The 26629-nt window shown below is 39.3% G+C and overlaps 1 protein-coding gene across 7 annotated transcripts in view; it reads left to right on the top strand.

Moving 5' to 3' along the window:
• The window catches only part of ANKHD1 (ankyrin repeat and KH domain containing 1), a 149632-nt gene that overhangs the window by 89828 nt on the left and 33175 nt on the right, over positions 1-26629 (top strand). For 6 of the 7 annotated variants that reach the window (XM_062189010.1, XM_062189011.1, XM_062189009.1 and 3 more), the window contains exons 12-22: positions 1061-1188; positions 1378-1521; positions 2455-2557; positions 13128-13886; positions 20239-20381; positions 20855-20966; positions 22182-22327; positions 22834-22976; positions 23617-23830; positions 25825-26000; positions 26187-26349. In XM_062189010.1, the coding sequence (XP_062044994.1) occupies positions 1061-1188; positions 1378-1521; positions 2455-2557; positions 13128-13886; positions 20239-20381; positions 20855-20966; positions 22182-22327; positions 22834-22976; positions 23617-23830; positions 25825-26000; positions 26187-26349 (2231 nt within the window). The remainder of the gene's footprint in view (positions 1-1060; positions 1189-1377; positions 1522-2454; positions 2558-13127; positions 13887-20238; positions 20382-20854; positions 20967-22181; positions 22328-22833; positions 22977-23616; positions 23831-25824; positions 26001-26186; positions 26350-26629) is intronic. The other variant, XM_062189014.1, reaches the window with a different exon arrangement.

The following is a 26629-nucleotide window of genomic DNA, read 5'->3' as shown; positions in this document are numbered from 1 at the left end:
CCCGGTTGCTCCTCTTCCAGTCCAGCTCTCTGCTGTGGCCCAGGCGGGCAGTGGAGGATGGACCAACTGCTTGGGCCCCTGCCCCTGCACCTGCATGGAAGACCAGGAGAAGCACCTGGCTCCTGGCTTCAGACTGGCGTAGCTCCAGCTGTAGTGGCCATTTGGGGAGTGAACCAATGCAAGGAAGACCTTTCTCTCTGTCTCTCTCACTGTCTATAACTCTACTTGTCAAATTAAAAAAAAAAGAGAGAGAGTTCTATGCCCTTCCTGTACTTGGACCTTCCTTTCTTAAAATATAAAAATAATTTTAAAAAAAGAGGCTAAGAAAATAATGTGTATTTAGATTTTCTTCAGGTCCTTTTGTACAAAGCTGTTGAACAACTTACTAAATAGCCTTTGGATAATCTTCTGTCTTCTCCATATCCATGTTGTCTGGCCCTTAAAATCCATGACATAAGGAATTATGTGTCACTTAACTACAGGTTTAAAAACATCTGTTTCTCTACTTTCAGATCTGGCTGTTTTGCCACTTTCTAGGTCAAAAGTGTCTTTGAAACATTTTGAGAATTACATACAATGGTATTACTTGATGCTTACGTTAACCTGTATGTATTTATCAATCTTAGTCTTCTAGATTTTCCATTTTAAAAGTGATATTGAATGAACGAGCTGCAACTACACGCAACAATGTGGATGAATCTCACAAATATAATATTGAGCGAAAGAAGCCAGACACAAAAGAGTACCTTGTATGATTTCATTCATAAAAACTCAAAAACTAAAACCAGTTTGAAAGTCAGGGTAGTAGTTACTCTTGTGGGGAGGTACTGACTGAAAGGGGGCACAAGATGGAACTTTGGTATGTGGAGAATGTCCTGTTTCTTGATCTGGGTGCTGGTTACACAGGTGTGTTCACTTTGTGAACAATTTGTGAACTATACCTTTTTGATTCATGTACTTTTTTTTATCTGTTATACTAAAAAGATCTTTAAAATGTTACTATTTGTGCACTGGCCTGATTTCACTCTTTTCTAAGATTGTTGTTTATTTTTATTTGAAGGTGCCAATGTGAATAGGGCTACAGCCAATAATGACCATACAGTAGTGTCGTTGGCATGTGCAGGGGGCCACCTGGCAGTAGTTGAACTACTCTTGGCTCATGGTGCTGATCCTACTCATCGACTCAAGGTATTTTACTGTAAAATAGTCAAACAAGTAATATACATTATTATAGAAACACGTTTTATATCTTAGTACTTATTGCTTATTGTTTAAATATTTGATTTGTGCAAGCTGCTAAGAAATTAAATGTGTATATAAATCAAATTATAAGAATATATTTGTAAAGAATTAATTATGATGTTAAATTTTTCTCAGGATGGCTCCACAATGCTCATTGAAGCAGCAAAGGGTGGTCATACTAATGTTGTTTCTTATCTATTGGATTATCCAAATAATGTTCTGTCAGTTCCTACTACCGATGTATCTCAGCTTACCCCACCTTCTCAAGATCAATCTCAGGTAAAGTAAAACAGAGCTTATTTGTTAATATAAATATTCTTCAAAGTGATTGGAAGTTTTTATTTGAATCTGGTTTTAAGCAAAATGAGTTTGTTTTCTGTTACATACTAAGGTGATCATGATGCTAAATTCTTTTTAAGATTTGTTTTTCTTCAAGATACATGGAGTGTTTATTATCTCATTTAGTTAAAATAGGGGTTTTTAGAAATCACTTAATATCAAACATTAATATAAATATTCCAAGTTGTTGTCATGCTACAAGTAAGTTTTTTTCTTTGTTTTTTAATGAGATCTTTGAGTGTGATCTTGAACCAAAAGGAAGTTTTTTCCTTAATACCTCACAAGGGAGTTTTAATTATCTTAGTGATAATGACTTTTGTCAACCAAGAAGGTGTAATTGGCCAGGCTACTTGATTCAAAAATTTTTTAAAGTAACTATCTGAAATTATGGAAAGATTACAGAGAAAACACTTAAGTGTATTCATTTCGTTGGAATCTCAATTTCTGTTCTACAGTTATTTTGAGAACTTCTAACATACCTTAAGTCAGGAAATACGTTGGTTTTTATTTTTCTTTTGACCCATGTAGAATTTGAACATGAGTAAATTGGCAAGTGAATACTGAATATTCGACTTGTACTCCAAGGTATAATTGGGACTAACAAGACATTCGCTTTAGCAAGAGAGTACTGTTAATTCCATTTAGTTTCTTTCACTCATAATAATCTATGTAATTATAGTTTGATTAATCTGCCCAATAAATTTTCTCAGAAATTATTCCTTTGCTGAAGTGAAGCTTGTATTTTTAAGCTCTAAGAAATACAGTGAAAGTGGTGGTATATGATGAAAATCTAAAACAGCATCATTGTTTTATTTATGGTTCCTTGTTTTCTTCCTTGATCTGAGATATTTTTTTTGTAAGTTGATTTTTTAGGTTCCACGTGTACCAGTGCATACACTTGCCATGGTTGTACCTCCACAGGAACCTGACAGAACTTTGCAGGAGAACTCTCCTGCCCTTATAGGAGTACAGAAAGGTTAGCTATTAAATTGTCTTCCTTAAAATATTTATTTTTAACCTAATTAAGAAATAAAGTGCTTTAAAGCTAATGATATGCAATACTATATAGTTTTTGTTATTGAGGTAGATAATTCTCACAAATTAAATATTCTTAGGCTATTTAAAATAGTAAAGCTATAAGTACTAGGAAAAAGGCTTACTGTTTTTCTGTTAATGTATTGCTGGGTTTACCCTATATCTGGCATAGATGAAAATACTTAGGCAAACTAAGTTCCTGATAATATTAAAGTAGCAAGAATTTATTGGACATTCATTTTCCATTTGATAATTCTTTAGGTAAACAATATTGTATTATGAGAAATGAAGATGCTTATTTGCTGTCTACCTAAATCTGTATCACTGATTTGATTAAATTCATTTTCACTTGGGTGATGCTGAAGGTGGTAGATTAACATCTGTCAATATGTGAACCTGGATAAGTAACTATCATAGTATATATATAAATAAGATCCAAATGGTTACCAAGAGGAACTCGGGTTTAGAGCTCTGATATTTTTCTGTTATCTTTATTTATAGATTAAAAAATACTTCTCTTAAAAAGAAAGATATGAGCATAGTTCATTCAGTGTATAGTAATATGTTTTAACATATTGAAATCACAGTGAGATAGGTTTTTTTAGTATCTTTAATGCTATAATTTAAGAAAAATTAAGTATAGGCGGCTGTTAAAACAACAAACAAACTTCTTTCAAATTATGCCAATTTTAGTAACAGTATTATAGGCCTTTGCCAAAGATTGCTTAGATTCTAAAGTATTAATTTCAGATACGAAATATCTATCTGTAGTCTCTCTAACTTCAGATAATTCTAGCGATTTTCTATTGGATACTTAACTATTCAAACTTTTCCTGCTTTTTAAAAATTAATCTTAATAATTTAATCTGAACATCATAACCAGTTGATAGACATTATTAAAATATTTAAAACCAGATGGACACTATTTTTGTTGTTTTTGTTTGGCTAAACCCTGTGGCTTGGGAAAAAGAAATAATTTTTAAAATGAACATAGAGTCAATAAAATGACAGAGGAATATGCTAGATAAATTATCTGTAGATAGAAAATGAAATATTTTTAAGTTAATATGTAAGCAAACTGAAATGTTTGCGTAGTGATTTTAAGTTGATACTCAAGTGTCATTTTTCCTTACATATGTGTCTTACATAAGTGTCTTACACAGAGTATCTTATTTTCTTTAATGTTTTATTTTTTGCTGAATAGTGTAGTAATGAACTAACCCTAAGCAATCTTTCATTTTACTAAATTGTTAAGGAAGAAAAAAAATACTTGTATCCAGACACTTATGGGTGTTCTGTTGCCCAGCTCCCAAGTGGCATTGCCAACCTAACGATTATTTATGCAGGACCAAGCTTATATTACATGGTGTTAAGGTGTCATTTTAGTACAAACCATATTTATCACAGAATATTTTGGGGCTATAAGTTAGGAAAAACCAACTGATGATTTAAAAGCACACAATGAATTACCAAGATAGGAAAAAGCCTATCTTAAGTAATTAAAGATATAGTATTTCTTTTTCTACTGAAATTGTCTTTTAAATCTCCAGCTCCTTTGAGTAATAAAATTGCTGCTTTACTGTTTTGAGTTTTCTCAGTCCATATATTACTTCTCTGTAGTATATATAATTAGAAATAGTTAGATTCTTATTCTTCAGGACTCTTCCTCTTCTAGCAATTAGTCCTTTCAAGGTCTTTCATTTTACTGTTTGTTTCAAATAAATAAATCCTTTTATGACTTATATTCTCATCCTTTTAAAATATATTTGTACCCTTAATTTTTTTTCCTTTTTAAAAAGATGTATTTATTTATTTGAAAGGCGGAGTTACAGACAGGCAGAGGCGGGGCGGGGGGGGGGGAGGGGGGCTTCCATCTGCTGGTTCACTTCCCAAATGGCCGTAACTGCTGGAGCTAGGATGATCTGAAGCCAGGAGCTTCTTCTGGGTCTCCCATGCGGGTACAGAAGCCCAGGCACTTAGGCCATCTTCTACTGCCTTCCCAAGCTATATCAGAGAGCTGGATTGGAAGTGGAGCAGCAGGATCTGGAACTGGCCCCCCATAGGATGCTGGCACTGCAGACGGTGGTGGCTTTACCTGCTACGCCACAGCACTGGCCCCTGCATACACCCTTAAATATTACCCATGAATTTGACATACACCCTATTCAGATATTCTTTCCTTTGTTTGTTTTACTCATCCACTTAACAAAAGGCAGTCATTATTGAGGTTGCTCATGGTGCTTGAGCAGGAGGCTACCCTGTGGGGGAGGGTCCTTATTTGACTTTGTCAGGGAGGAAGTTGTTGGTGTGACCACATTTCTTCTTGTGGCAGTTGACAGCAGAGTCGTGAAGGCAAGTGTAAGGCTGCAGATGATCTTGTTGCATTTATACTGCAGCCTGAGCTGAGGGAGGGAGGACTCGATGATGTCTCCTTAAAAGTGAAGCACTGGCTGCAGGGTGGACTCATTCTGGATATTATAGTAGGAAAGAGTATGGCCATCTGCCAGCTGTTTGCCAGCAAATATCAGATGCTGCTCGTCAGGCAGGATGTTCTCTTTGTCTTGGATTTTGGCTTTGACACTCTTGAGGGCGATGGTTTTGCCCTTCAGGGTCTTCACAAGGATCTGCATCTCTGTGCACTTGACTTCTTTGTTAAAAACAGATAATCTTCTTTCATGCCCCATATATACCATTTTGTAAGCTCTATCCTTCTTGATCCATATCCTCCTGGTTGAGGCAGTTAATCTCATTTATCAATTGTTGATCTTCAAGAATTTTTTTTTTTTTTTTTTTTTTTTTGACAGGCAGAGTGGATAGTGAGAGAGAGAGACAGAGAGAAAGGTCTTCCTTTTTGCCGTTGGTTCACACTCCAATGGCCGCTGCGACTAGCACATCGCGCTGATCTGAAGCCAGGAGCCAGGTGCTTCTCCTGGTCTCCCATGCGGGTGCAGGGCCCAAGGACCTGAGCCATCCTCCACTACCTTCCCGGGCCACAGCAGAGAGCTGGCCTGGAAGAGGGGCAACCGGGATAGAATCCGGCACCCCGACTGGGACTAGAACCCGGTGTGCCGGCGCCGCAAGGTGGAGGATTAGCCTGTTAAGCCACGGCGCCGGCCGATCTTCAAGAATTTAAGATTCTAAGGGCTGACATTCCCATATCACCACCAGAGTGCGGTCTGGCTCTTCTACTTTTGATCCAGCTCTGTGCTAATGCTCATGGGAAGGCAGCAGAAAAGATGACCCAAGTACCTGGGCCCCTGCACTACATGGGAGAACCAGATGGAGTTCCAGGCTCTTGGATTTGACCTGGCCCAGTCTGTGCCATTGAAACAATTTGGGGAGTGAACTGATCAGTGGAAGACCATTTTTTTCTCTCTCCCTCCCTCTACCTCCTTCCTTCATTATCTCTCTGTAACTCTGACTTTCAAATAAATAAATAAATCCTTAAAAAAAATTCAAGATTCTAAGTGGCATTTCACATAGGCCTCAGTATCACCTCTAACAAAATATAAAACTGAGAGTGGTGTGTTCAGTTTTCTAGCATTATTTAGCTTTATTAATTATAGTTATAAATATTAGGTTGGAAAGAATAAGTGAGTTAATGTAAAACCTTTGCCTTTTAAAGTCAGTTGTGTAAACTGTTGATTGCAGCCACATTTGTTATTTATTTATTTATTTGAGTGAGAGAGTTGCCATGTACTGGTTCATTCCCCAGATGCTCACAGTGACCTGGGCCCACCTGGCCTAAGTGCTAAATGTAGAACTGAAAAACTCAGTCCAGGTCTCACACATGGTGCCTTCCAGGGTCTATTTGAAGAAAGTGGAGTTAGGAGAGGGATTGACTATCAGACCTAGGCACTCCAGTGTGGAACATGAAGATCTTAACCACAGGACCAGATACATACTCCTGCTTTTTGCATCTAACTGGTAAAGAAGACTCATTTTGATCTGCAAAACTTATAGCTTAGCCCTAATCTGCTACAGAACATTGAAATAATGACAGGAAACATAAAACACACCTCAAGCCCGCTAGAGTATTAATTTCTTTTCTCTGAATTTCTGTGGTATTTTATTGGCATCCTTCTGGCTCTTGTCATTCCCACACATTCCTTTCTCCTTTGGACCCCAAATACAGACAGCTATATCAGTTATACTCAGTTCTTGGTGCTTCATAATCATTGATTGATTTTTGTTTTGTTTATTCTCTTTTATCCCTCTTTGTATTCTCCTACTTTTCCCATAAGCAGTCATTCTAAAGTTTTTGATGTGCACAGCCTTTTGTTCTTACAAGTTCTTATAAAATGTTTACTACTTTGTGTATATTTTAAATTTGTATAAATGGTGTTGTGCTGTAGATGCCCTTTGTTTTTTACTTTTTTACTCAACACTGTTTTTACGATCTGTCCATGTGTCTATCTCTAGATTATTTATACCTGCAGCACAATACTTTACCTTTTGTATCCTCCGTATTTTACCTTTTCTTTCTCCCGGTAATGGGTGGGTACCCAGGTTGCCTTAAATTCCTCATCAACACAGAAAGTTCTTTGATGAAAATCTTTGTATAGTATAAGAATTTCTGTGGGATGTTATCTCCCTTCTTAGACTGTAAGCTCCTCAAGGGCAGGATTTACATTGCTTATCTCTGTGTGGTCCACCATGCCTTACTTGTGTTAGAGATTCAAGTAGTTGTTGCATGAATTTAGTGACAGGCCAAGAATATAGATTATCTTGAAGGCAGAAGAAAATTATTAAGAATTTTTAAGAAGAGAGATATTGTGATGAAAAAGAATGTTTAAAAATGTTAACCAAGAAGTATTATTCCAGAGTGGTGAGAAAGAGATTGAAGATAGAAGTTTAAGTGTAAAGAATTGAATTAGGGGCCGGCGCCCTGGCTCAATAGGCTAATCCTCCACCTTGTGGCGCCGGCACACCGGGTTCTAGTCCCGGTCGGGGCACCGGATTCTGTCCCGGTTGCCCCTCTTCCAGGCCAGCTCTCTGCTGTGGCCAGGGAGTGCAGTGGAGGATGGCCCAAGTGCTTGGGCCCTCCACCCCATGGGAGACCAGGATAAGCACCTGGCTCCTGCCTTCGAATCAGCATGGTGCGCCGGCCGCGGCGGCCATTGGAGGGTGAACCAACGGCAAAGGAAGACCTTTCTCTCTGTCTCTCTCTCACTGTCCACTCTGCCTGTCAAAAAAAAAAAAAAATTGAATTAGGGGGCCGGTGCGGTGGCATAGTGGGTAGGGCTGCCGCTTGCGGTACCAGCATCCCATATGGGCACTGGTTTGAGTCTCAGCTGCTCCACTTCGGATCCAGCTCTCTGCTGACCTGGGAATACAGTAAAGGATGGCCCAAGTCCTTGGCCCCTGCACCCGGTTGGGAGACCCAGAGGAAGCTCCTGGCTCCTTGCTTCGAATAGGCACAGATCTGGCTGTTGTGGCCATTTGGGGAGTGAGCCAGTGGATGGAGGACCTCTCTCTCTCTCTGCCTCTCCTTCTCTGTGTAATCTGACTTTCAGTAAATAAATAAATAAATCTAAAGAAAAGAAGAATTAGTATATTGCTTTATATTTCAGAATTTGTTAGAGTAGATAACATGGAATTCACATTTTATATAAACTCATTAAAATTATATAGAAAAGTGAAAGATGCAGTGAGTGAATCTGAATGTTCCTCAGGAAATTTTGTTACTAATATTCTCTACAATTTCTACTACATAATCATGCTCCTGTGAATTTGTGAATTTACATATGCTCAAATTCAATAGTATATATTTTTTTTGACAGGCAGAGTTAGTGAGAGAGAGACATGCTCAAATTCAATAGTATATATTTTTTTTTTTGACAGGCAGAGTTAGACAATGAGAGAGAGAAAGAGAGAAAGGTCTTCCTTTCCGTTTGTTCATCCCCCAAATGGCTGCTGCGGCCGGCGCGCTGCGCTGATCCAAAGCCAGGAGCCAGGAGCTTCCTCCTGGTCTCCCATGCAGGTGCAGGGCCCAAGCACCTGGGCCATCCTTGACTGCCTTCCCGGGCCACAGCAGAGAGCTGGCCTGGAAGAGGAGCAACCGGGATAGAATTCAATAGTATCTTTTAACATATAACTGCTTATAGTACAAGGAGTAAAGGTTGAGTTAATCTGTTAGTATGTAACATAGATGCTTGCTTGATTGCTTTCTTTCTGTCTGTCTGTCTCTCTGTTACAGAGAGAGGGTGAAACAGAGAGAAAAGCCTTTCATATGCTGGTACACTTCCCAGATTGCTGCAACATCAGGAGCTGAGCCGATCAGAAGCCAGGAGCTGGGAGCTTCTTGTCTCCCATGAGGGTACAGGGGCCCAGGCACTTGGGCCATCTTCCACTGCTTTCCCAGACCATAGCAAAGAGCTGGATCAGAAGAGAAGCAGCCAGGACTAGAACTGGCACCCATATGGGATGCCGACGCTGCAGGCAGAGGCTTAGCCCAGTACACCATAGCACCAGCCCCTGGGTCCTCTATTTTTAAACATATTGGCTAAAAGATTGCTGTGTCAGTCATTTAATGTGCCCTGTTACTTTGGGAAATTTTGACACAAATATTTAGATATAAAGAAAAAAAGGGTAAGTTCTAGGCCAGTGGCTTTCATTTTTATTATGTCTGCAGTAAGAAATATTTTATATTGAAACCCAGGACAATGTTGATATTCTAGCACTACAGGTTAAGCTGCCCTTTTAACACCAACAGTCTATATCAGAGTGCTAGCCTGAGTTTCAGCTGCTCTGCTTCCAATCCAGCTCCATGCTAACACACCTGGGGAGGCAGTGGAAGATGGCTCAAGTACATGGGCTTCTGCCATCTATGTAGAAGACCAGGACAGAGCTCCTGGCTTTGGCCTGTCCTATCCCTGACTGTTGCAGCATTTATTAAGTGATTGGTGGATTGAAGATCTCTTTTTTTCTCTATTTGTTTCTCTTTGTCCCTCTACCTTTCACATAAATAAATCCTTTTTTTTTTTTTTTTTTTAATTTGACAGGTAGAGTTCTAGACAGTGAGATAGAGAGACAGAGAGAAAGGTCTTCCTTCCGTTGGTTCAGTCCCCAAATGGCCGCTATGACTGGCGCTGTGCTGATCCAAAGCCAGGAGCCAGGTGCTTCCTCCTGGTCTCCCATGCGAGTGCAGGAGCCCAAGCACTTGGGCCATCCTCCACTGCCTTCCCAGACCGCAGCAGAGAGCTAGACTGGAAGAGGAGCAACGGGGGACTAGAACCCAGCCCCGCCCGTATGGGATGCCAGTGCCGCAGGCGGAGGATTAACCAAGTGAGCCATGGTGCCGGCCCAGTAAATCCTTTTTTTAAGATTTATTTATTTATTTGAAAGTCAGAGTTACAGAGAAGGAGGGGCAAAGGTAGAGAGAGAGACTATTCCATTCACTGGTTCACTCCCTCAAATGGCCACAACAGCCAGGGCTGGAACATGCCGAAGTTAGGAGCCATGAGCTTCAACCCAGTCTCTCACATGGGTACAGGGGCCCAAGGACTTGACCGCATTCTGCTATTTTCCCAGGTGCATTAGCAGGGAACTGGCTTAGAAGTGGAGCAGCTGGGACACAAACCGGCTTCCATATGGGATACCAGCAGTATACATAGAGGCTTTATCCACTACACCATAGCAAATAAATAAATCTTTAAAAAAATATATTTTAGTAGGGCACTGTGTGATGTTAAGAAAATGAAGAAATTGAATTGCAAGGTTTCAATTTGATTAGACAAAGCCAACTAAGGATATATAAAACCAAATCTAGAGCCTCTGTATATCGTGTTTTACTTTGGCCATTATTTTTCTATTGCAGAGTATACTGATTAGATACAAAGATGCTAGAATTAAGCTCATTTCATCAGTGAACTAAATATTGGACCTGTATATGTTCACCCCATTCCCTCATTGTGCATTAGAAAAAAAAAAGCTGTTTATGTCATGGTTGATGCTATAAACTTTTTGTAGTTTTGTTGATGGGAGAAAAGTGAGAAGCAAAGGGAATGGAATAACTGGTGTTGTTTCAGCTTCTAGGAAAGATTAGGGGACATTCTATTTTTTTCCCCACCAACTTGGTTTATTCTTGATACTATAGCTTAGGTTACTGCTTTGATTTGTATCTAGGCAATTCTACCAACTCCATGGTTACAGACATTCAGCCATTCACACTTTGAGGAAGAACTGCTTTTTGTACATTACTTTTCATTGTCTTACATTATTTAATGCTATGTTTGTTCTGGGAAGGTCCCCCTATCCAGTTAAATAAATTATTCTTAGTTATTTTGTGCTTCAAGCTTCTTGCATATTTATTAACAAGCTGGGTACATTCTTGTTATTATCCTCAAAATCCCATTCTTTTTTTTTTTATTTTTTTTATTTTTGACAGGCAGAGTGGACAGTGAGAGAGAGAGAGATAGAGAGAAAGGTCTTCCTTTGCCGTTGGTTCACCCTCTAATGGCCGCCGCGGTAGCGCACTGCGGCCGGCGCACCGCGCTGTTCCGATGGCAGGAGCCAGGTGCTTATCCTGGTCTCCCATGGGGTGCAGAGCCCAAACACTTGGGCCATCCTCCACTGCACTCCCTGGCCACAGCAGAGAGCTGGCCTGGAAGAGGGGCAACCGGGACAGAATCGGTGCCCCGACCGGGACTAGAACCCGGTGTGCCGGCGCCGCAAGGCGGAGGATTAGCCTGTTGAGCCACGGCGCCGGCCTCAAAATCCCATTCTTATTTTGGGTCATCTTTTTATAAAGATTCAAAATATGTAAATGTCCAGTCTGGTTAGTCTTCAATGTAGAAAGGTATTTTGAAATTAACAATGTAAAGGAATAGTCAGTTTTCTCAGAACTTCTAAAATTCTGTGCTGATGTCATTGAGTTTTATTACACAGCTGAAAATTTATTTACCCTGCAAGTTGATTTATACATTGCTTTGTCAAAGCAGTGTATCTCCTTTTTCTTACTTGTTGATTGTCATTGAACACTTCAAACAAAAAAACATGGATATACGGCCTTTTTGTAAAGATTTATTTTATTTTAGAGTTACAGAGAGAGAGAGAAAGAAAAGAGATCTTCCATCTGCTGGTTTACTTCCCCAGATGGCAGCAATGGCTGGCGCTGGGCCAGGCCGAAGCCAGGAACCAGGAGCTTATTACCTGTCTCCCACATGGGGCCCACGTACTTGACGCATTTTCCACTGCTTTTCCCAGGCCATTAGCAGGGAGCTAGATCAAAAGTGAAACAGCCGGAATGCAAACTGGCACCCATATGGGATGCCAGCAACACAGGTAGCAGTTTAACCTGCTATGTCACCACACCAACCCCAGATTTAAGGTCTTATAGAAGTAGTGAATCTAGTCTTTACCTGACATTTTGTTCAGATAGGAATATAAAGTTGAATATAGACAATATTACTTGGCTGAAGTTTACTTTTAGGGAAAAATTAAGTCCTTGGATCCTTGCACCCACATGGGAGACCTGGAAGAAGTTCCTGGCTCCTGGCTTCAGCCTGGCCTAGCTACAGTTGTTGCAGGCATTTGGGGAGTGAACCAGAGGATAGAAGATTTATCTGTCTCTCCTCTGTCTTTCAAATGAGTAAATATAAATCCTTAAATAAAAGTATTAAATTGCCATGTTATTCATGTATCTTAACTGCACTCAAGAAAACTGGACAGTTGTTTGTTTTTTTTTTTTTACCTAGTCTTCATACATGTTTTTTGTTTTTTGAGAGTGTTTTACACAGCATACTCCTTTTAGATATGTAGTGCAGTGAGTTTTAGTAAATTTACCAAGAAGTATAGCTATCATTATCTGGTTTTGCCTCTCTCATAGGTAGACTTTATTTGAAGTGTTTTTATTTGAAATTAGAATAATTGCCCTTTGTCTGTAAGTTTAATGTAATGTTTGGGTACAGAAGTGTTAAATACTTAGTGGAGAATTTTAGAAAGATACATCTTGGAAAAAATTATTTCCATTATGTTTTCATATAGGAAGAGAAATTTTTTTTCCCAGCTTGATATTCAACACTTATGCTTACTTTGAAGTGCAAACTTCATTCTCTTGTAGTAGGCTTTACTTGTATAGTTCATGTTGTTAAAAGAACAGTTATTATAAATGAATAGTGAAACTAACATTAATGGTATCCTCAACCCTATTTTGTTACTCCTAGAGGTTCTTTTTTAAATATCCAATCTAATCAGAAGGATTTTGAGATTATTTCCTCTTTATTTTATTTTCTCTGCCTTAATTTTCTTATTTTTGAAAATCCTCCTATCCTAAAGACAAGGTTTTTAAAAATTCACATTTTGAATTGGCAACATCCTAGAATGTGCTGTGTGAAATAGATTAGTATAGGCTTTAATTGGCCTGACACTTGTGTGACTCTTTGAACATTCATTCTGCAGCATTAGTTATAAGGGTTTTGGGAGGGAGGTCCATATGTGTGGGAGGAGGGAGTGATTTTTTTTTTTTTTTTTTAGCGTGGCACTTTTTCAAACATTTTTCATGTGCTTAGGTACATCCAAGCAGAAGTCCAGTTCCCTGCAGGTAGCAGATCAGGACCTACTGCCACCTTTTCACCCATACCAGCCTTTGGAGTGCATAGTAGAGGAGACTGAAGGCAAGCTGAATGAACTGGGACAAAGAATTAGTGCTATTGAAAAAGCACAGCTTAAGTCATTGGAGTTAATTCAAGGTGAACCTCTGAACAAAGATAAGATAGAAGAACTTAAAAAGAACAGAGAAGAACAAGTCCAGAAGAAGAAGAAAATACTGAAAGAACTGCAGAAAGTGGAAAGGCAGTTGCAAATGAAAACACAGCAGCAATTTACCAAAGAATACTTGGAAACCAAAGGTCAGAAAGACACAGTGTCTCTACAACAGCAATGCTCTCATAGAGGAGTCTTCCCAGAAGGGGAAGGAGATGGTAGTCTCCCAGAGGATCACTTTTCAGAGTTACCTCAGGTTGACACAATCTTATTTAAAGATAATGATGTTGACGATGAGCAACAGTCTCCACCATCGGCAGAACAAATTGATTTTGTCCCGGTCCAGCCTTTATCATCTCCACAGTGTAACTTTTCCAGTGATTTAGGTTCTAACGGGACAAATTCTCTTGAACTTCAGAAATTATCAGGTAATCAGCAGATTGTAGGACAGCCTCAGATTGCTATTACTGGACATGATCAGGGGCTGTTAGTTCAAGAACCAGATGGACTAATGGTGGCAACTCCAGCCCAGACGCTTACCGACACTCTTGATGACCTGATAGCAGGTGGGTTAAGAAATGTATCTGTAATAGTTTTTCTTTAATCTCTGTTCTCAACTTCCTTACATGTCCCTCCAAAAACATATACTTTGTACTTTCCCATTTTAGAACTATCTTTGTAAAATTACTCGTTTCTTATATGTTGGAAATGAATTTAACCAAGTTCAACAGCACTAACACACAAAAGTATGTTTCCAACTCTTCATTTTTGTCATACTGCAAAGGCAAAGAAATAAAATGGCCATACTCCTTTAGGGTTTAAGGATATTTGCATAAGATTATACATTAAATTGTCCTGGTGATTTTGATGTTTAGAAATCATAATTTTAAGTAGCATTGCTTTTCTGTATAAGTTTATTAGGTGAGTTTCAATATTTCTAATTAAATGAGATGTTCAGAAAAAAGTTAGCATTCCACTTAAAATATTTGTGGTTAGAAAATTAATGTACATTGAAATTGCTACCACTTAATGATTTTGAGAATGGGATTTTTACATTACCTTTGTCTATGAAAACACATAGACATATCAAACACACAAACACTCACATACACTCCCAAACACCAACATGCATTTTTGTTAAGAATAAAAAGAAAGGCCTTATAACCTTAAAGTATATGTTTCTGTTTATTGTTGTGTGGAAAATTACAACTAGATTTGAAATGAGGTGCACAAGTTTACTTTCCCTTTCATTGTCCTTGCAGCAGTGGGAAAACAGTGCAATTAATCATTTACCTTCCTAAAGATGGCTGGTGAATGTATCACCTCCATGAGAGCCCAGTTCAGAAATGCAGCCAGAATGGCTGTTGACAGTGGATGAAGACCAACAACTAAGATGTAGCTGGAGTGATATTCAAAGGCAGGCCAGTCCTCTGTCTCTTGATTGCAACATTTTTTTTTTCCCTTACTGTTGTCTGTTTCCGCTTGTCATTCTCTTCCCCTCCTCCCATCCCAGTAATGCTATCCCAGTTTTCTTTCTTCTTTTGTGAGCCCTTATCTTCCTAATCTTTACTGAATCTTTAAAAATGTGAAATAAGATTGCATAAATCAGGAATTTTATTGGGCATGTGTGTGACTTCCAATGGTTATAGAATTGTGACTGCCTTTGAGGCTTCTTTGATAAGTAAGGTATTGCTGTGCAGAGGAAGAATGTCTTAGTTTTCTTAAAGAAAGTAAAATGCTATGAAGTATTTTGAAGAGTTAGGTTCTTTATTCTTTAATTTGGGTTTTTATAGCTTCAGGCTGTAGCTGCTTTAGTCGTTATCATGGAAAGATGTTATAAAGTATGAATGAATTATAATTTTTATAGTTTTAATTTCTAATCTGGATAAAAGCAGATATTACAATGTTAAAATTTATTTTGAATAATGATGAAACTGGTGAATGGGAATATTTTTAAGATGTAGTGTTCTGTAAGTACCATCATAATATTCTTAATTAAATTCTCAGTTTTCTGATAGGAAACTCAATAGTCATAATCTTTTTTTTTTTTTTTCATTTTTTTAAGAATTAGAAACAACTCTAAAGGGAACTTCTAGGTGTCAACTTTCTGGTAGTATTTATAGAAGGTGAAGTTTTGCTTATTTCATTGGAGTTTGTTGTTAAATTGAAATATAGTGTTTTTCAGAGTTCATACTAAGCTGTTTAGATATATATGGCAATAATTATATTTTCTTTGTTCAAGAAGATGACCTCACTTAACATTTTTTTCAAAGTCCAACTTTCTTTTAAATTTTAGTAGAGAATACAATACATTTTAGGTTTTTCTTTAGAGTAATTATAATATCTCTTTTACTTTTTAGAATATTATGTAAATTCCTATGTATAGTGGCAATAAATTTCCTTACATTCAGAAGTATGTTTTCTCTATTGCTGTTCTACTCTAAAAATACATATCATAATGATTTGGTTTTATTCTTGCTGTTACTTGATTAGCTGACTAACTTAGCCTTCTAGTATGTAGTCCTGTATGTGTCCTCCTGGATTTGGTCCCACACAGAATATATGTAAGTCTTTTGATTAGGAGCAGGATTCCTCCAGTCTTTTTCTTCTGATAGTGAATGTTGAGCCTTCAGTAGTTAACCATAATAGCTAGTGATTCTTGAAGTTCAAGTTTCTTGAAATTTACAAAATGATTTAAAGAAATTCTAAGTAGCTTTGGTAATTGAGCAGTTCTAGAAACACTTAGTAAAATTGTTACTCTTAATACATAAACATTTGTTAAAATTCAACTAATATCTGTTTGTTTGTACTTACATGCCAGGCTCTGTGCTGAATGCTTGATATATATATATATATATGTATGTATACACACACACACACACACACCTTGAGAGCTACTGATATTAACCCTATAAAGTAGGTCCCTGTCTGAGCTCTGATATGTCTTTTGAAAAACTGAGGTTTAGGGAAATTAAGATGCTAATAAATACCATGATTCAAACTCAGATAAGCCAGGTTAAAGAACCTGAGGTGTAATACGCATTCATCTGATTCAACTTAAGTTCTAAGTTAAAGATACTGTTATTTCCTTAGCCATCTAAATTCTATTAGATAACGATTACCCTCATTATTTTTATATTGATTTGGCATACCATATAAATTTTAAAATACTTTTGTGACTTTTGGGTGTATCGTTACTGTTGTTGGCACCTTAATAGCCTTTTCCAAAAGAAGTTGCAAGTTTAAAGTATGAGGGGCCTTCAGAAAGTTCATGGGAAGATGGAATCAAAAGATAAATGTAGTCTGGTACAAAAATAATCTTGAAATCCATGATTTGTTTTTTCATAGTGCACATTTTCCATGAAACTTTTAAAGACCTTTCATATTTTGCTGATTTAAAAAAAAAAGGACATCACCGGCGCCACGGCTCACTAGGCTAATCCTCCACCTGCGGCACCAGCACACCGGGTTCTAGTCCCTGTCAGGGTGCCGGATTCTATCCCGGTTGCCCCTCTTCCAGGCCAGCTCTCTGCTGTGGCTTGGGAGGGCAGTGGAGGATGGCCCAAGTCCTTGGGCCCTGCACCCGCATGGGAGACCAGAAGAAGCACCTGGCTCCTGGCTTCGGATCAACACGGTGCACCGGCCGCAGCGCGCCGGCTGCAGCGGCCATTGAGGGGTGAACCAACGGCAAAAAGGAAGACCTTTCTCTCTGTCTCTCTCTCTCACTGTCCACTCTGCCTGTCAAAAAAAAAAATTTAAAAAAAGATAGGATATTATCATAAATGAGATGCTTACAGTAAAATGACTTTAGCATCTAATTAATGTTAGTATTTATAGATTATTATTTATATGCAATTACTTAATGAAGTTACTATTATTTATAACAGAGTAATTAAATTTCTTAAAATCTCACAACATATTTTATATACATCGTGTGTATCCGTAAGATTTTTTATGGTAAGACTTATTATCCACATTGCCTATAAAATTATTGTTCTGCAACTTCAAAAAGATTCAAGTAGAGTTTTGCACCTCATTGTTGTATCTCCCATTTTGAGGGCAGTAAATAAATTTAATTTGAATTATGTCTTGACTTTTGTGATAGTCATTTTCAGAAACATGTCATTCAGAGGCAGAAAACATTTTAAGATTTATGAAAATATAGTCCTAGTAGTATAACCTTTATTCCACATGTAACTTTCCAGTGCCTTGCTACTGTCTAATTTTATCTTTTTATAACTTTTTATTTGTAATTAATCCTGTTAAAGTAATTTTCTGTGGAATGTTCCTGATTATCATTATAATAAGAAGAAAAAATCTTCTAGGATAATGTAGCTTAAAAATTGTATAGTATTTGTATTACAACACATACTTGATAATAGAGTTGTTAAATGCACTAAAGTATATTTTAAAAGCCAACTCTGTGAAGAAGTGCTATTCTGGCATAGCACTCTAATCAACTATATAAATGTTTTAAATATCTCTTTTTCATAATGAGAAAGATAATCTGCAAAAACAAAATGATATATGTTAATTACAGGGCCACTGTTGAAAAGTGTGGTTTTTTTTAGCTGTCTTATAGACAAATCAGTTATTTTGAGGAGTAACAAAATACTGTCTGCTTTTTAATTCATTGACTAACTAAATTTTTGAAGCCCTGTTTCAATTGTCCATTTTATGGATAAAACATACATATATAATATTTCCCATTTGTCATTGGATAATTATGTTATTTTTTAGTGAAAGAAGCTGCAGAAATTTATATTGCCAAGATATTGGGGAGTAAATGGAGATACTTCATGTAGAAGCATAATAAATGAGTTACTTAAGCTGGAAATATACTAAACTGAGTGATTCACACTTGTTGTGAACAGTATCCTTGATTGGGTTCCAGTCATATAAAAATTCTAGGGAGAAAACATTTTCATTTTATAAAAATTTATTTATTTATTTGAAAGGCAGAGCTACAGAGAGGCAGAGGCATAGAGAGAGAAAGGTCTTCCATCTGCTGGTTTACTCCTAGATGGATGCAACAGCCAGAGCTGAGCCGATGTAAAGCCAGGAGCCAGGAGCTTCTTCCGGGTCTCCCATGTGGGTGCAGGATCCCAAGCACTTGGGCCATCTTCTACTGCTTTCCCAGGCCATAGCAGAGAGCTGGGTCAGAAGTGGATCAGCTGGGACTTGAACCGGTGCCCATATGGGATGCTGGCACTGCAGGCAACAGCTTTATGAGTTATGCCACAGTGCCAGCCCCGAAAACATTTTCTAACTAGAAATGCTTACATTTTCCTTTAAGTCCTTGATTAACTTCTAATCTAGGTACAGATACAAGGTTGTAAAATAAAGGGTTATTGCTATTATTAAATCTTTATTTTTTTTCTTGTATTATTAATTGTATTTTTCTGAGTTTTTTCTATCTTAAGTAGTTTGTAATATAGTGTAACAGTGTCGACAATCCTATAAAATATCTGCTAGCTACGTTTATTTAACACTCAGTATGTGTTATGCATTCTCCTTCTCGACTACTCACAACATGCCTCTGAGATGAGTCCTGTTTCCTGCTCTGTGGGTCAGACTTTATCTTTTTTTGAAACATAAGAAATATTCAGAGACAAGAAATATACAACTTCTGGCCGGCGCCGTGGCTCAACAGGCTAATCCTCCGCCTTGCGGCGCCGGCACACCGGGTTCTAGTCCCGGTCGGGGCACCGATTCTGTCCCGGTTGCCCCTCTTCCAGGCCAGCTCTCTGCTGTGGCCAGGGAGTGCAGTGGAGGATGGCCCAAGCCCTTGGGCCCTGCACCCCATGGGAGACCAGGATAAGCACCTGGCTCCTGCCATCGGAACAGCGCGGTGCGCCGGCCGCAGCGCGCTACCGCGGCGGCCATTAGAGGGTGAACCAACGGCAAAGGAAGACCTTTCTCTCTGTCTCTCTCTCTCTCACTGTCCACTCTGCCTGTCAAAAAAAAAAAAAAAAAGAAATATACAACTCCAATTCTGTTTTCCCACACCTAGATTTTGAGGTTCCATTGTCAATTTTAAAAATATTTTTTATTTTTACTTATTTTAGAAGATTTTCAAAGTAAACACTAAATTTAAAACCATGTACTGCCTGCTGTTTTTGTATCATATAGTCTAGCTTGCTTTTCTTCCTTATCCCCTACCCCCACTTTTTTCCCCACATTATCCACAGCATATTTTTATCTGATTTTTGCCTTTTACAAAGTAAAAGGTAAAAATGTAAAATTTTTCAATTGGAAATTATTTTTTCTGTATAGACAGCGTTAAAAACTACCATTTATTGGCCGGGGCTGTGGCTCAATAGGCTAATCCTCCACCTGCGGCACCAGCACACCGGGTTCTAGTCCTGGTCGAGACACCGGATTCTGCCCGGTTGCCCCTCTTCCAGGCAAACTCTCTGCTGTAGCCCGGGAAGGCAGTGGAGGATGGCCCCAAGTCCTTGGGCCCTGCACCCGCATGGGAGACCAGGAGAAGCACCTGGCTCCTGGCTTCAGATCAACACGGTGCGCGGGCCACAGCACACCAGCCACAGTGGCCGTTGTGGGGTGAACCAACGGAAACGGAGGACCTTTCTGTCTGTCTCTCTCTCACTGTCCACTCTGCCTGTCAGGAAAAAAAAAAAAAAAACCTATCATTTATTGTGTGCAGTAAATATTGGGGAGTGTGTTAAATATTTTATATGCAAAACTTTCCATTGCAGAGACTGTAATCCACATGCTGTATATAAAGAAAATTGAGACTCAGAGAAATTAAATTACTTGCTGAGTGTAGAATGATCTGATTATCATTTAACTGTATTGTATTACTGATGTAGAAATGTCAGTTTTCTGTGTTTTTTCTGTATACTAATGATCTTACTCTTTTAAGTGAAATGTAGCAATATGAATTTTGTTTTTCAGCTGTGAGTAGCAGAGTACCCACTGGTTCAAACAGTTCTCAGACCACAGATCGTTTTGCACCTGAATCCTGTTCACAGACTCCAACCAATGTGGCTTCCCAGTCTGTCCCCTCTGTGTATCCATCAGTTGACATTGATGCACATGTGAGTAGATTGCTTTACTTAATTTTATTTTATATGCTATGATTTTCTTTGAAAAGGGAAATTTTTGTGTCTTTATGGGGAAAAGAAATATTATTTGCTTTTCAATTGATAACCCTTTTGTAAAAACAAACAAAAAAATCTAAAGGCCAGCGTTGTAGCCTAATGGGTTAAGACACCACCTATGATGCTGGCTTTCTAGTTGAGTCCTGGCTGCTCTGCTTCCAATCCAGTTCCCTGCTAATGCACCTGAAAGCAGCAAAAGATGGCCCAGGTGCTTGAGCCCCTGCGTATGAAACCCAGTTGAACCTCTTGGCTCCTAGCTTCAGCCAGGCCCAGTGCCAGCAGTTGGGGCCATTTGGGGAGTGAACCAGCAGACGGAAGCTCTTTCTGCTTTTCCTCCCTCTCTCTCTGCAACTCTGACTTTCAAATAAATAAAATAAGTCTTTAAAGAAATTTAACTTTTTTTCTTCTAGACTGAAAGCAATCATGACACAGCATTAACATTAGCTTGTGCAGGTGGTCATGAAGAACTTGTGTCTGTACTCATTGCAAGAGATGCTAAAATTGAGCACAGAGATAAAAAAGGTAAGAAGTAAAATCTGACTGTAATTATACCAGAAAAGAGTTGTAGCCTTTTCACTGTAAGTAAGTTGTTCCAAGACTGACTCAGTGATTAGATATATATGTACATTTCAGTTAGGAATATCCAGATTCATTAATCTGCATAGGCAAATAATTCTCCAGTAATTAAAAACATGACAGACATCAGTGAATTAGATCAATAATTGGTTGCTTCTTAACCCAAAGACACTTCATACAGAGGCATCAAAGCTTATTATGGGTATGAATTTCAATAGTTATTATTGACTTGCCATTTACTTTTTTCAGGAGTCTATGGGGTTTGTTACTAACAAAATAGGATTTAGAACAATTTTATACTAAATGGTTATTTGTATCTGCTGAAAAGGCTTTTTTCTTTAATTAAAAGGAAATTTAGGCCGGTGCCGCGGCTCAATAGGCTAATCCTCCACCTTGTGGCGCCGGCACACTGGGTTCTAGTCCCTATCGGGGCGCCAGATTCTGTCCCGGTTGCCCCTCTTCCAGACCAGCTCTCTGCTGTGGCCCGGGAGTGCAAAGGAGGATGGCCCAAGGGCTTGGGCCCTGCACCCGCATGGGAGACCAGGAGAAGCACCTGGCTCCTGGCTTCGGATCAGCACGGTGCGCCAGCCACGGCGGCCATTGGAGGGTGAACCAACAGCACAAGGAGGACCTTTCTCTCTGTCTCTCTCTCTCTCACTGTCCACTCTGCCTGTCAAAAAATTTAAAAAAAAAAAAAAAAGGAAATTTTGGCCGGCACCGGGGCTCACTAGGCTAATCCTCCGCCTGGGGCGCCAGTACCCTGGGTTCTAGTCCCAGTTGGGGTGCCAGATTCTGTCCTGGTTCCTCCTCTTCCAGTCCAGCTCTGTGCTGTGGCCCGGGAGTGCAGTGGAGGATGGCCCAGGTCCTTGGGCCCTACACCTGCATGGGAGACCAGGGGTAGGCACCTGCCTCCTGGCTCCGGATCGGCACAGCATGACAACCGTAACGCACCAGCCGTAGCGACCACTTGGCGGGGGGGGGGGGGGGGGTGTGACCCAACGTAAAAAGGAAGACCTTTTTCTCTGTCTTTCTCTTTGTCGCTCTCACTGTCTAACTCTGCCTGTCAAAAAAAAAAGAAAGAAAAAAAGGAAATTTAAAATAGTGGATTTTTAAATAAGTAAAAGATGTAAATTTTTTTGACATTTGTATATTCTGGTTTAGGTTTCACACCACTGATCCTGGCTGCAACAGCAGGGCATGTTGGTGTTGTTGAAATTCTTCTGGATAAAGGTGGAGATATAGAAGCACAGTCTGAACGAACTAAGGATACTCCGCTTTCATTGGCGTGTTCTGGTGGACGTCAGGAGGTGTGTTAATGTTGACTTTAATCTTGTAAACATTTTTGCTTATGTTTTTTCAATATGCATATGACTATAGTGTTTTAGATACATGAATAAATTTTACATGCATTTTGACACATTCCATATACTTTCAGAGAAACGGGGTTAAGTTGAATGGAAATGATAAATGCTCTTTTGAGGAATCTGTTTCTTGCCCTTAAGTCCAAATTCTCTTTATTTTTACATTTATTGGAGTTGGATGAACCCCAGTACTAATACATATGACATGCAAATTCATTGCTTAAAATTTGGCAAATAGGGTAGCTCGTTATTTCAGTATAAGGGATTTCAAAGCTGTTAATTTGAATCCATTTCTCTAATGCTGATACTTAAATATTTAGGGCCAATGAAAATAATTAAAATGTGAGAAATTTGGAGCAGAAAGTTGTAGGTTCTGTTTCTTTGTGCTTCCTTCATTATAAGTTGATCCTTTAGTGTAACCTGGCTTTCTCTGTTAATATTTTACTTTGCAGGTAGTAGACTTGCTGCTGGCTCGAGGTGCAAATAAGGAACATAGGAATGTGTCTGATTATACACCACTGAGTCTAGCTGCATCTGGAGGATATGTTAATATCATTAAGATTCTGCTTAATGCTGGGGCAGAAATTAATTCAAGGTATCACCTGTGCATTCATTTTATTACTCATGATTAGTAAATTATTACCTTGGAGTTAGTATCTTCTTCTGGATCCTTGGACAGATATCATTTTGAACTAAGACAGTTCTGAAGTTGCAAAGTCAGTTCTTCTTATAATGTACCTGTAAGTAATATAAGTAATCTAAGCATATTTCAGTAATGTGGGTGCTTTTAATAGGTGTTGCTTCAAAAAGTACTTTGTTATATGTAGTTGGAAGTTTGTAACCCCTAAATAGGAGTTACGTTTTTAGTTGTGAAGTTTTCCTATTATTGATTGTTGATCTAAACCAGGGGTGGGGAACATCAGACCATGAGCCATATAATACCCACAGAATATTTGGTCTGGTCCTGTCTGCGTAGCCACAGACAGGACTTCAAATTCAATAAACCTATTAGCCAGCTAATTTTTAAGTTGATAATTTTGTATGGCTTACAAATGATAGTATAAATATCCATATGGCCCTTAGCAGAAAAAAAGGTTCTCCACCCCTGTAAAAAATATAAAATCTCTTCATTGGTGTTAGAAATCTTTCTTTTTACTGAAACATTTTCATATTTAATGCTTTACAAAAAGCATAAGTAACATATTACAATTTTCTGAGCACATTTTCCCTCCTAGGACTGGGAGTAAACTAGGTATTTCTCCCCTGATGTTGGCTGCAATGAATGGACATGTTCCTGCAGTGAAACTGCTACTTGATATGGGTTCAGACATTAATGCTCAGATAGAGACAAATCGGAACACAGCCCTCACCCTGGCCTGTTTCCAGGGCCGAGCAGAAGTAGTGAGTTTGCTTCTGGACCGAAAAGCCAATGTGGAACACAGGGCAAAGGTAAGCATTTTGTATCTTGTTTGCTATTTCAGATATATTTCTAGTGAAAAGAATGTGATACTTCAACTCAATTAAATGTAATTTTTATGTTTATTGAAAGATTATTTATTTATTTATTTATTTGTAAGGCAGAGTGACAGAGAGAGAATGAGATCTTCCATCTGCTGGTTAAATCCCCAAATGGCTACAATGTCCAGAGCTAGGCTGAGCCAGATCAGGAATTCCATCTGGTCTCCTATATAGATAACAGGGCTATCTGCTGCTGCTTTCCCAGATGTATTAGCAGGGAGCTGGATAGGAAGTGGGGTAGCTGGGACTGAAGCCTGCACTCCAATATGGATGTTAAATGGTTATTTGTATCTGCCCTGAACCGTAACACCAGCCTCATATTACCATTGTTAAGAACCTCAAAGGCCAACGCTGTGGCTCAACAGGCTAATCCTCCGCCTTGCGGCGCTGGCACACCAGGTTCTAGTCCCGGTCGGGGCGCCGGATTCTGTCCTGGTTGCCCCTCTTCCAGGTCAGCTCTCTGCTATGGCCCGGGAGTGCAGTGGAGGATGGCCCAGGTGCTTGGGCCCTGCACCCCATGGGAGACCAGGAAAAGCACCTGGCTCCTGCCATCGGATCAGCGCGGTGCACCAGCTGCAGCGTGCCTACCGCGGCGGCCATTGGAGGGTGAACCAACAGCAAAAGGAAGACCTTTCTCTGTCTGTCTCTCTCTCTCATTGTCCACTCTGCCTGTCCAAAAAAAAAAAAAAAAAAAAAAAAAAAACCCTCAAACAAAAAATTAGTTCATAGATTATAAGATGTAATCTGACCATTTCAGATTCTAACTTTCTTGACTGCTCTGCATTTAAAACATAGAAGTTAGTTCAAGTGTATCAATGATTTGAACTTTTTAAAAAAATTTCTTTATTTTTTTACTTATTTAGAAGGCAGAGAGACAGAGACAGAGATCTTCCATCCTCTGGTTATCTTCTCACATGCCTGTAACAGCCTTACTTGGGCCAAGCCACAGTCAGGAGACTGCAATTGCCCCCAAGGTGCATATTAGCAGGAAGCTAGACTCATAGTATCCCAGACAGTATTTTATTTTGTTTTGGTTTTTGGGTTTTTTTTTGACAGGCAGAGCGGACAGTGAGAGAGACAGAGAGAAAGGTCTTCCTTTTCACCCCATAATGGCCACTGCAGCTGGCGCACTGCAGCCGGTGCACCACGCTGATCCGAAGCCAGGAGCCAGGTGCTTCTCCTGGTCTCCCATGCGGGTGCAAGGCCCAAGGACCTGGGCTAAACTCCACTGCACTCCTGGACCACAGCAGAGAGCTGGCCTGGAAGAGGGACAACCGGGACAGAATCGGTGCCCCAACCGGGACTAGAACCCAGTGTGCCGGGGCCGCAAGGCGGAGGATTAGCCTATTGAGCCGCGGCGCCGGCCCCAATTTGTTTTTTCTATTACAAGTATTCATTGTAAGTTATGAAATTGTTTCTTTTAGTAAAAGGTAATATAAGTGAATTTATTCTAGCATGTCTGACTAAAGATAACAATTTCTACTTGCTGTTTAGTAAAATTCATGACTGAATACTGCTTAGCTCTTTGAGAGAAAAATCGAAAATGGAACCTCTTCAAAGTCAATTGCTTTAGTTTTTCTAAGAAATTGTGTAACAGCAGATGTTTGGCCCAGCAGGTAAGTCCCACTTGGGATGCATACATCCTGTGCTGGAGTGCCTGGAGTCGTGGCTGCTCCAGCTTCTTTGTGGTGCATACCTTGGGAGGCAGCAGATAATGCTCAAGTGCTTGGGTTCCTGCCATCCATGTAGGAGACCCACATCCTGGCTCCTGGCTTTGGCCTGGCCCAGTCATTTGAATTGGCAGATGGAAGATCTCTGTCTATCTCTCTGCCTTTCAAATAAAATGAGAGTTAGTAAATAACATTGTTAAAGGTATTTAAAAAGAAATTATGTAATTTAGTTGTGTAAATTATTGGTTTGAACAGACCGGTCTTACTCCATTAATGGAAGCTGCTTCTGGAGGATATGCAGAAGTTGGAAGAGTTCTCCTTGATAAAGGAGCAGATGTCAATGCTCCCCCTGTGCCTTCCTCAAGAGATACTGCTTTAACAATAGCAGCAGACAAAGGTCACTACAAATTTTGTGAGCTCCTGATTAATAGGTGAGTAATTTTCTATTAATATATACAGAACTTCCTGTGATCTCTTTGACTTTTCAGTCTATAAAGTTTAAATTCTTTTAGATTTTTAAGAACTTTTTTTCCATGTTATTTTTTAAAAATAAAAACCTCCAAAATGTTAACCACTTCGTCTGAGAAACAAACTATGTTAACGTTCTTTGCTTACAGAGGAGCTCATATTGATGTTCGTAACAAGAAAGGAAATACACCACTTTGGCTGGCATCCAATGGTGGTCATTTTGATGTAGTTCAGTTGCTAGTACAAGCAGGTGCTGATGTGGATGCAGCAGATAACCGGAAAATCACACCACTTATGTCAGCATTCCGCAAGGTAATTTGTTTTTTTGTTTTTTTTTTTTTAATTCACTTTTACTGGGGTTCTGCTCCCGGGCGAGGTTCCCCACAGAGCAACAGAGCAGGGGCCAGGGAAGTCGCACGTCAGAGATTGGGAGAGCTCCTTTTATAGATTCAGGGCATGGGGGTTAAAGGTTGAGGTGGGTCTGATCCTCATTGGTTGATCTTTAGGCACCCGCAGGGACCTTGACAAGGACTTTTCTTCCCTGCAAGTACAGGTAGGGACTTTTCCATTCCCGGAAGTATAGGCCTTCCTC

This window comes from Lepus europaeus, chromosome 4 (assembly GCF_033115175.1).
Source record: "Lepus europaeus isolate LE1 chromosome 4, mLepTim1.pri, whole genome shotgun sequence".
Classification (NCBI taxonomy): Eukaryota; Metazoa; Chordata; class Mammalia; order Lagomorpha; family Leporidae; genus Lepus; species Lepus europaeus.
Note: the sequence above shows the minus strand (reverse complement) of the source record. Positions and strands in the feature narration are given on the sequence as shown.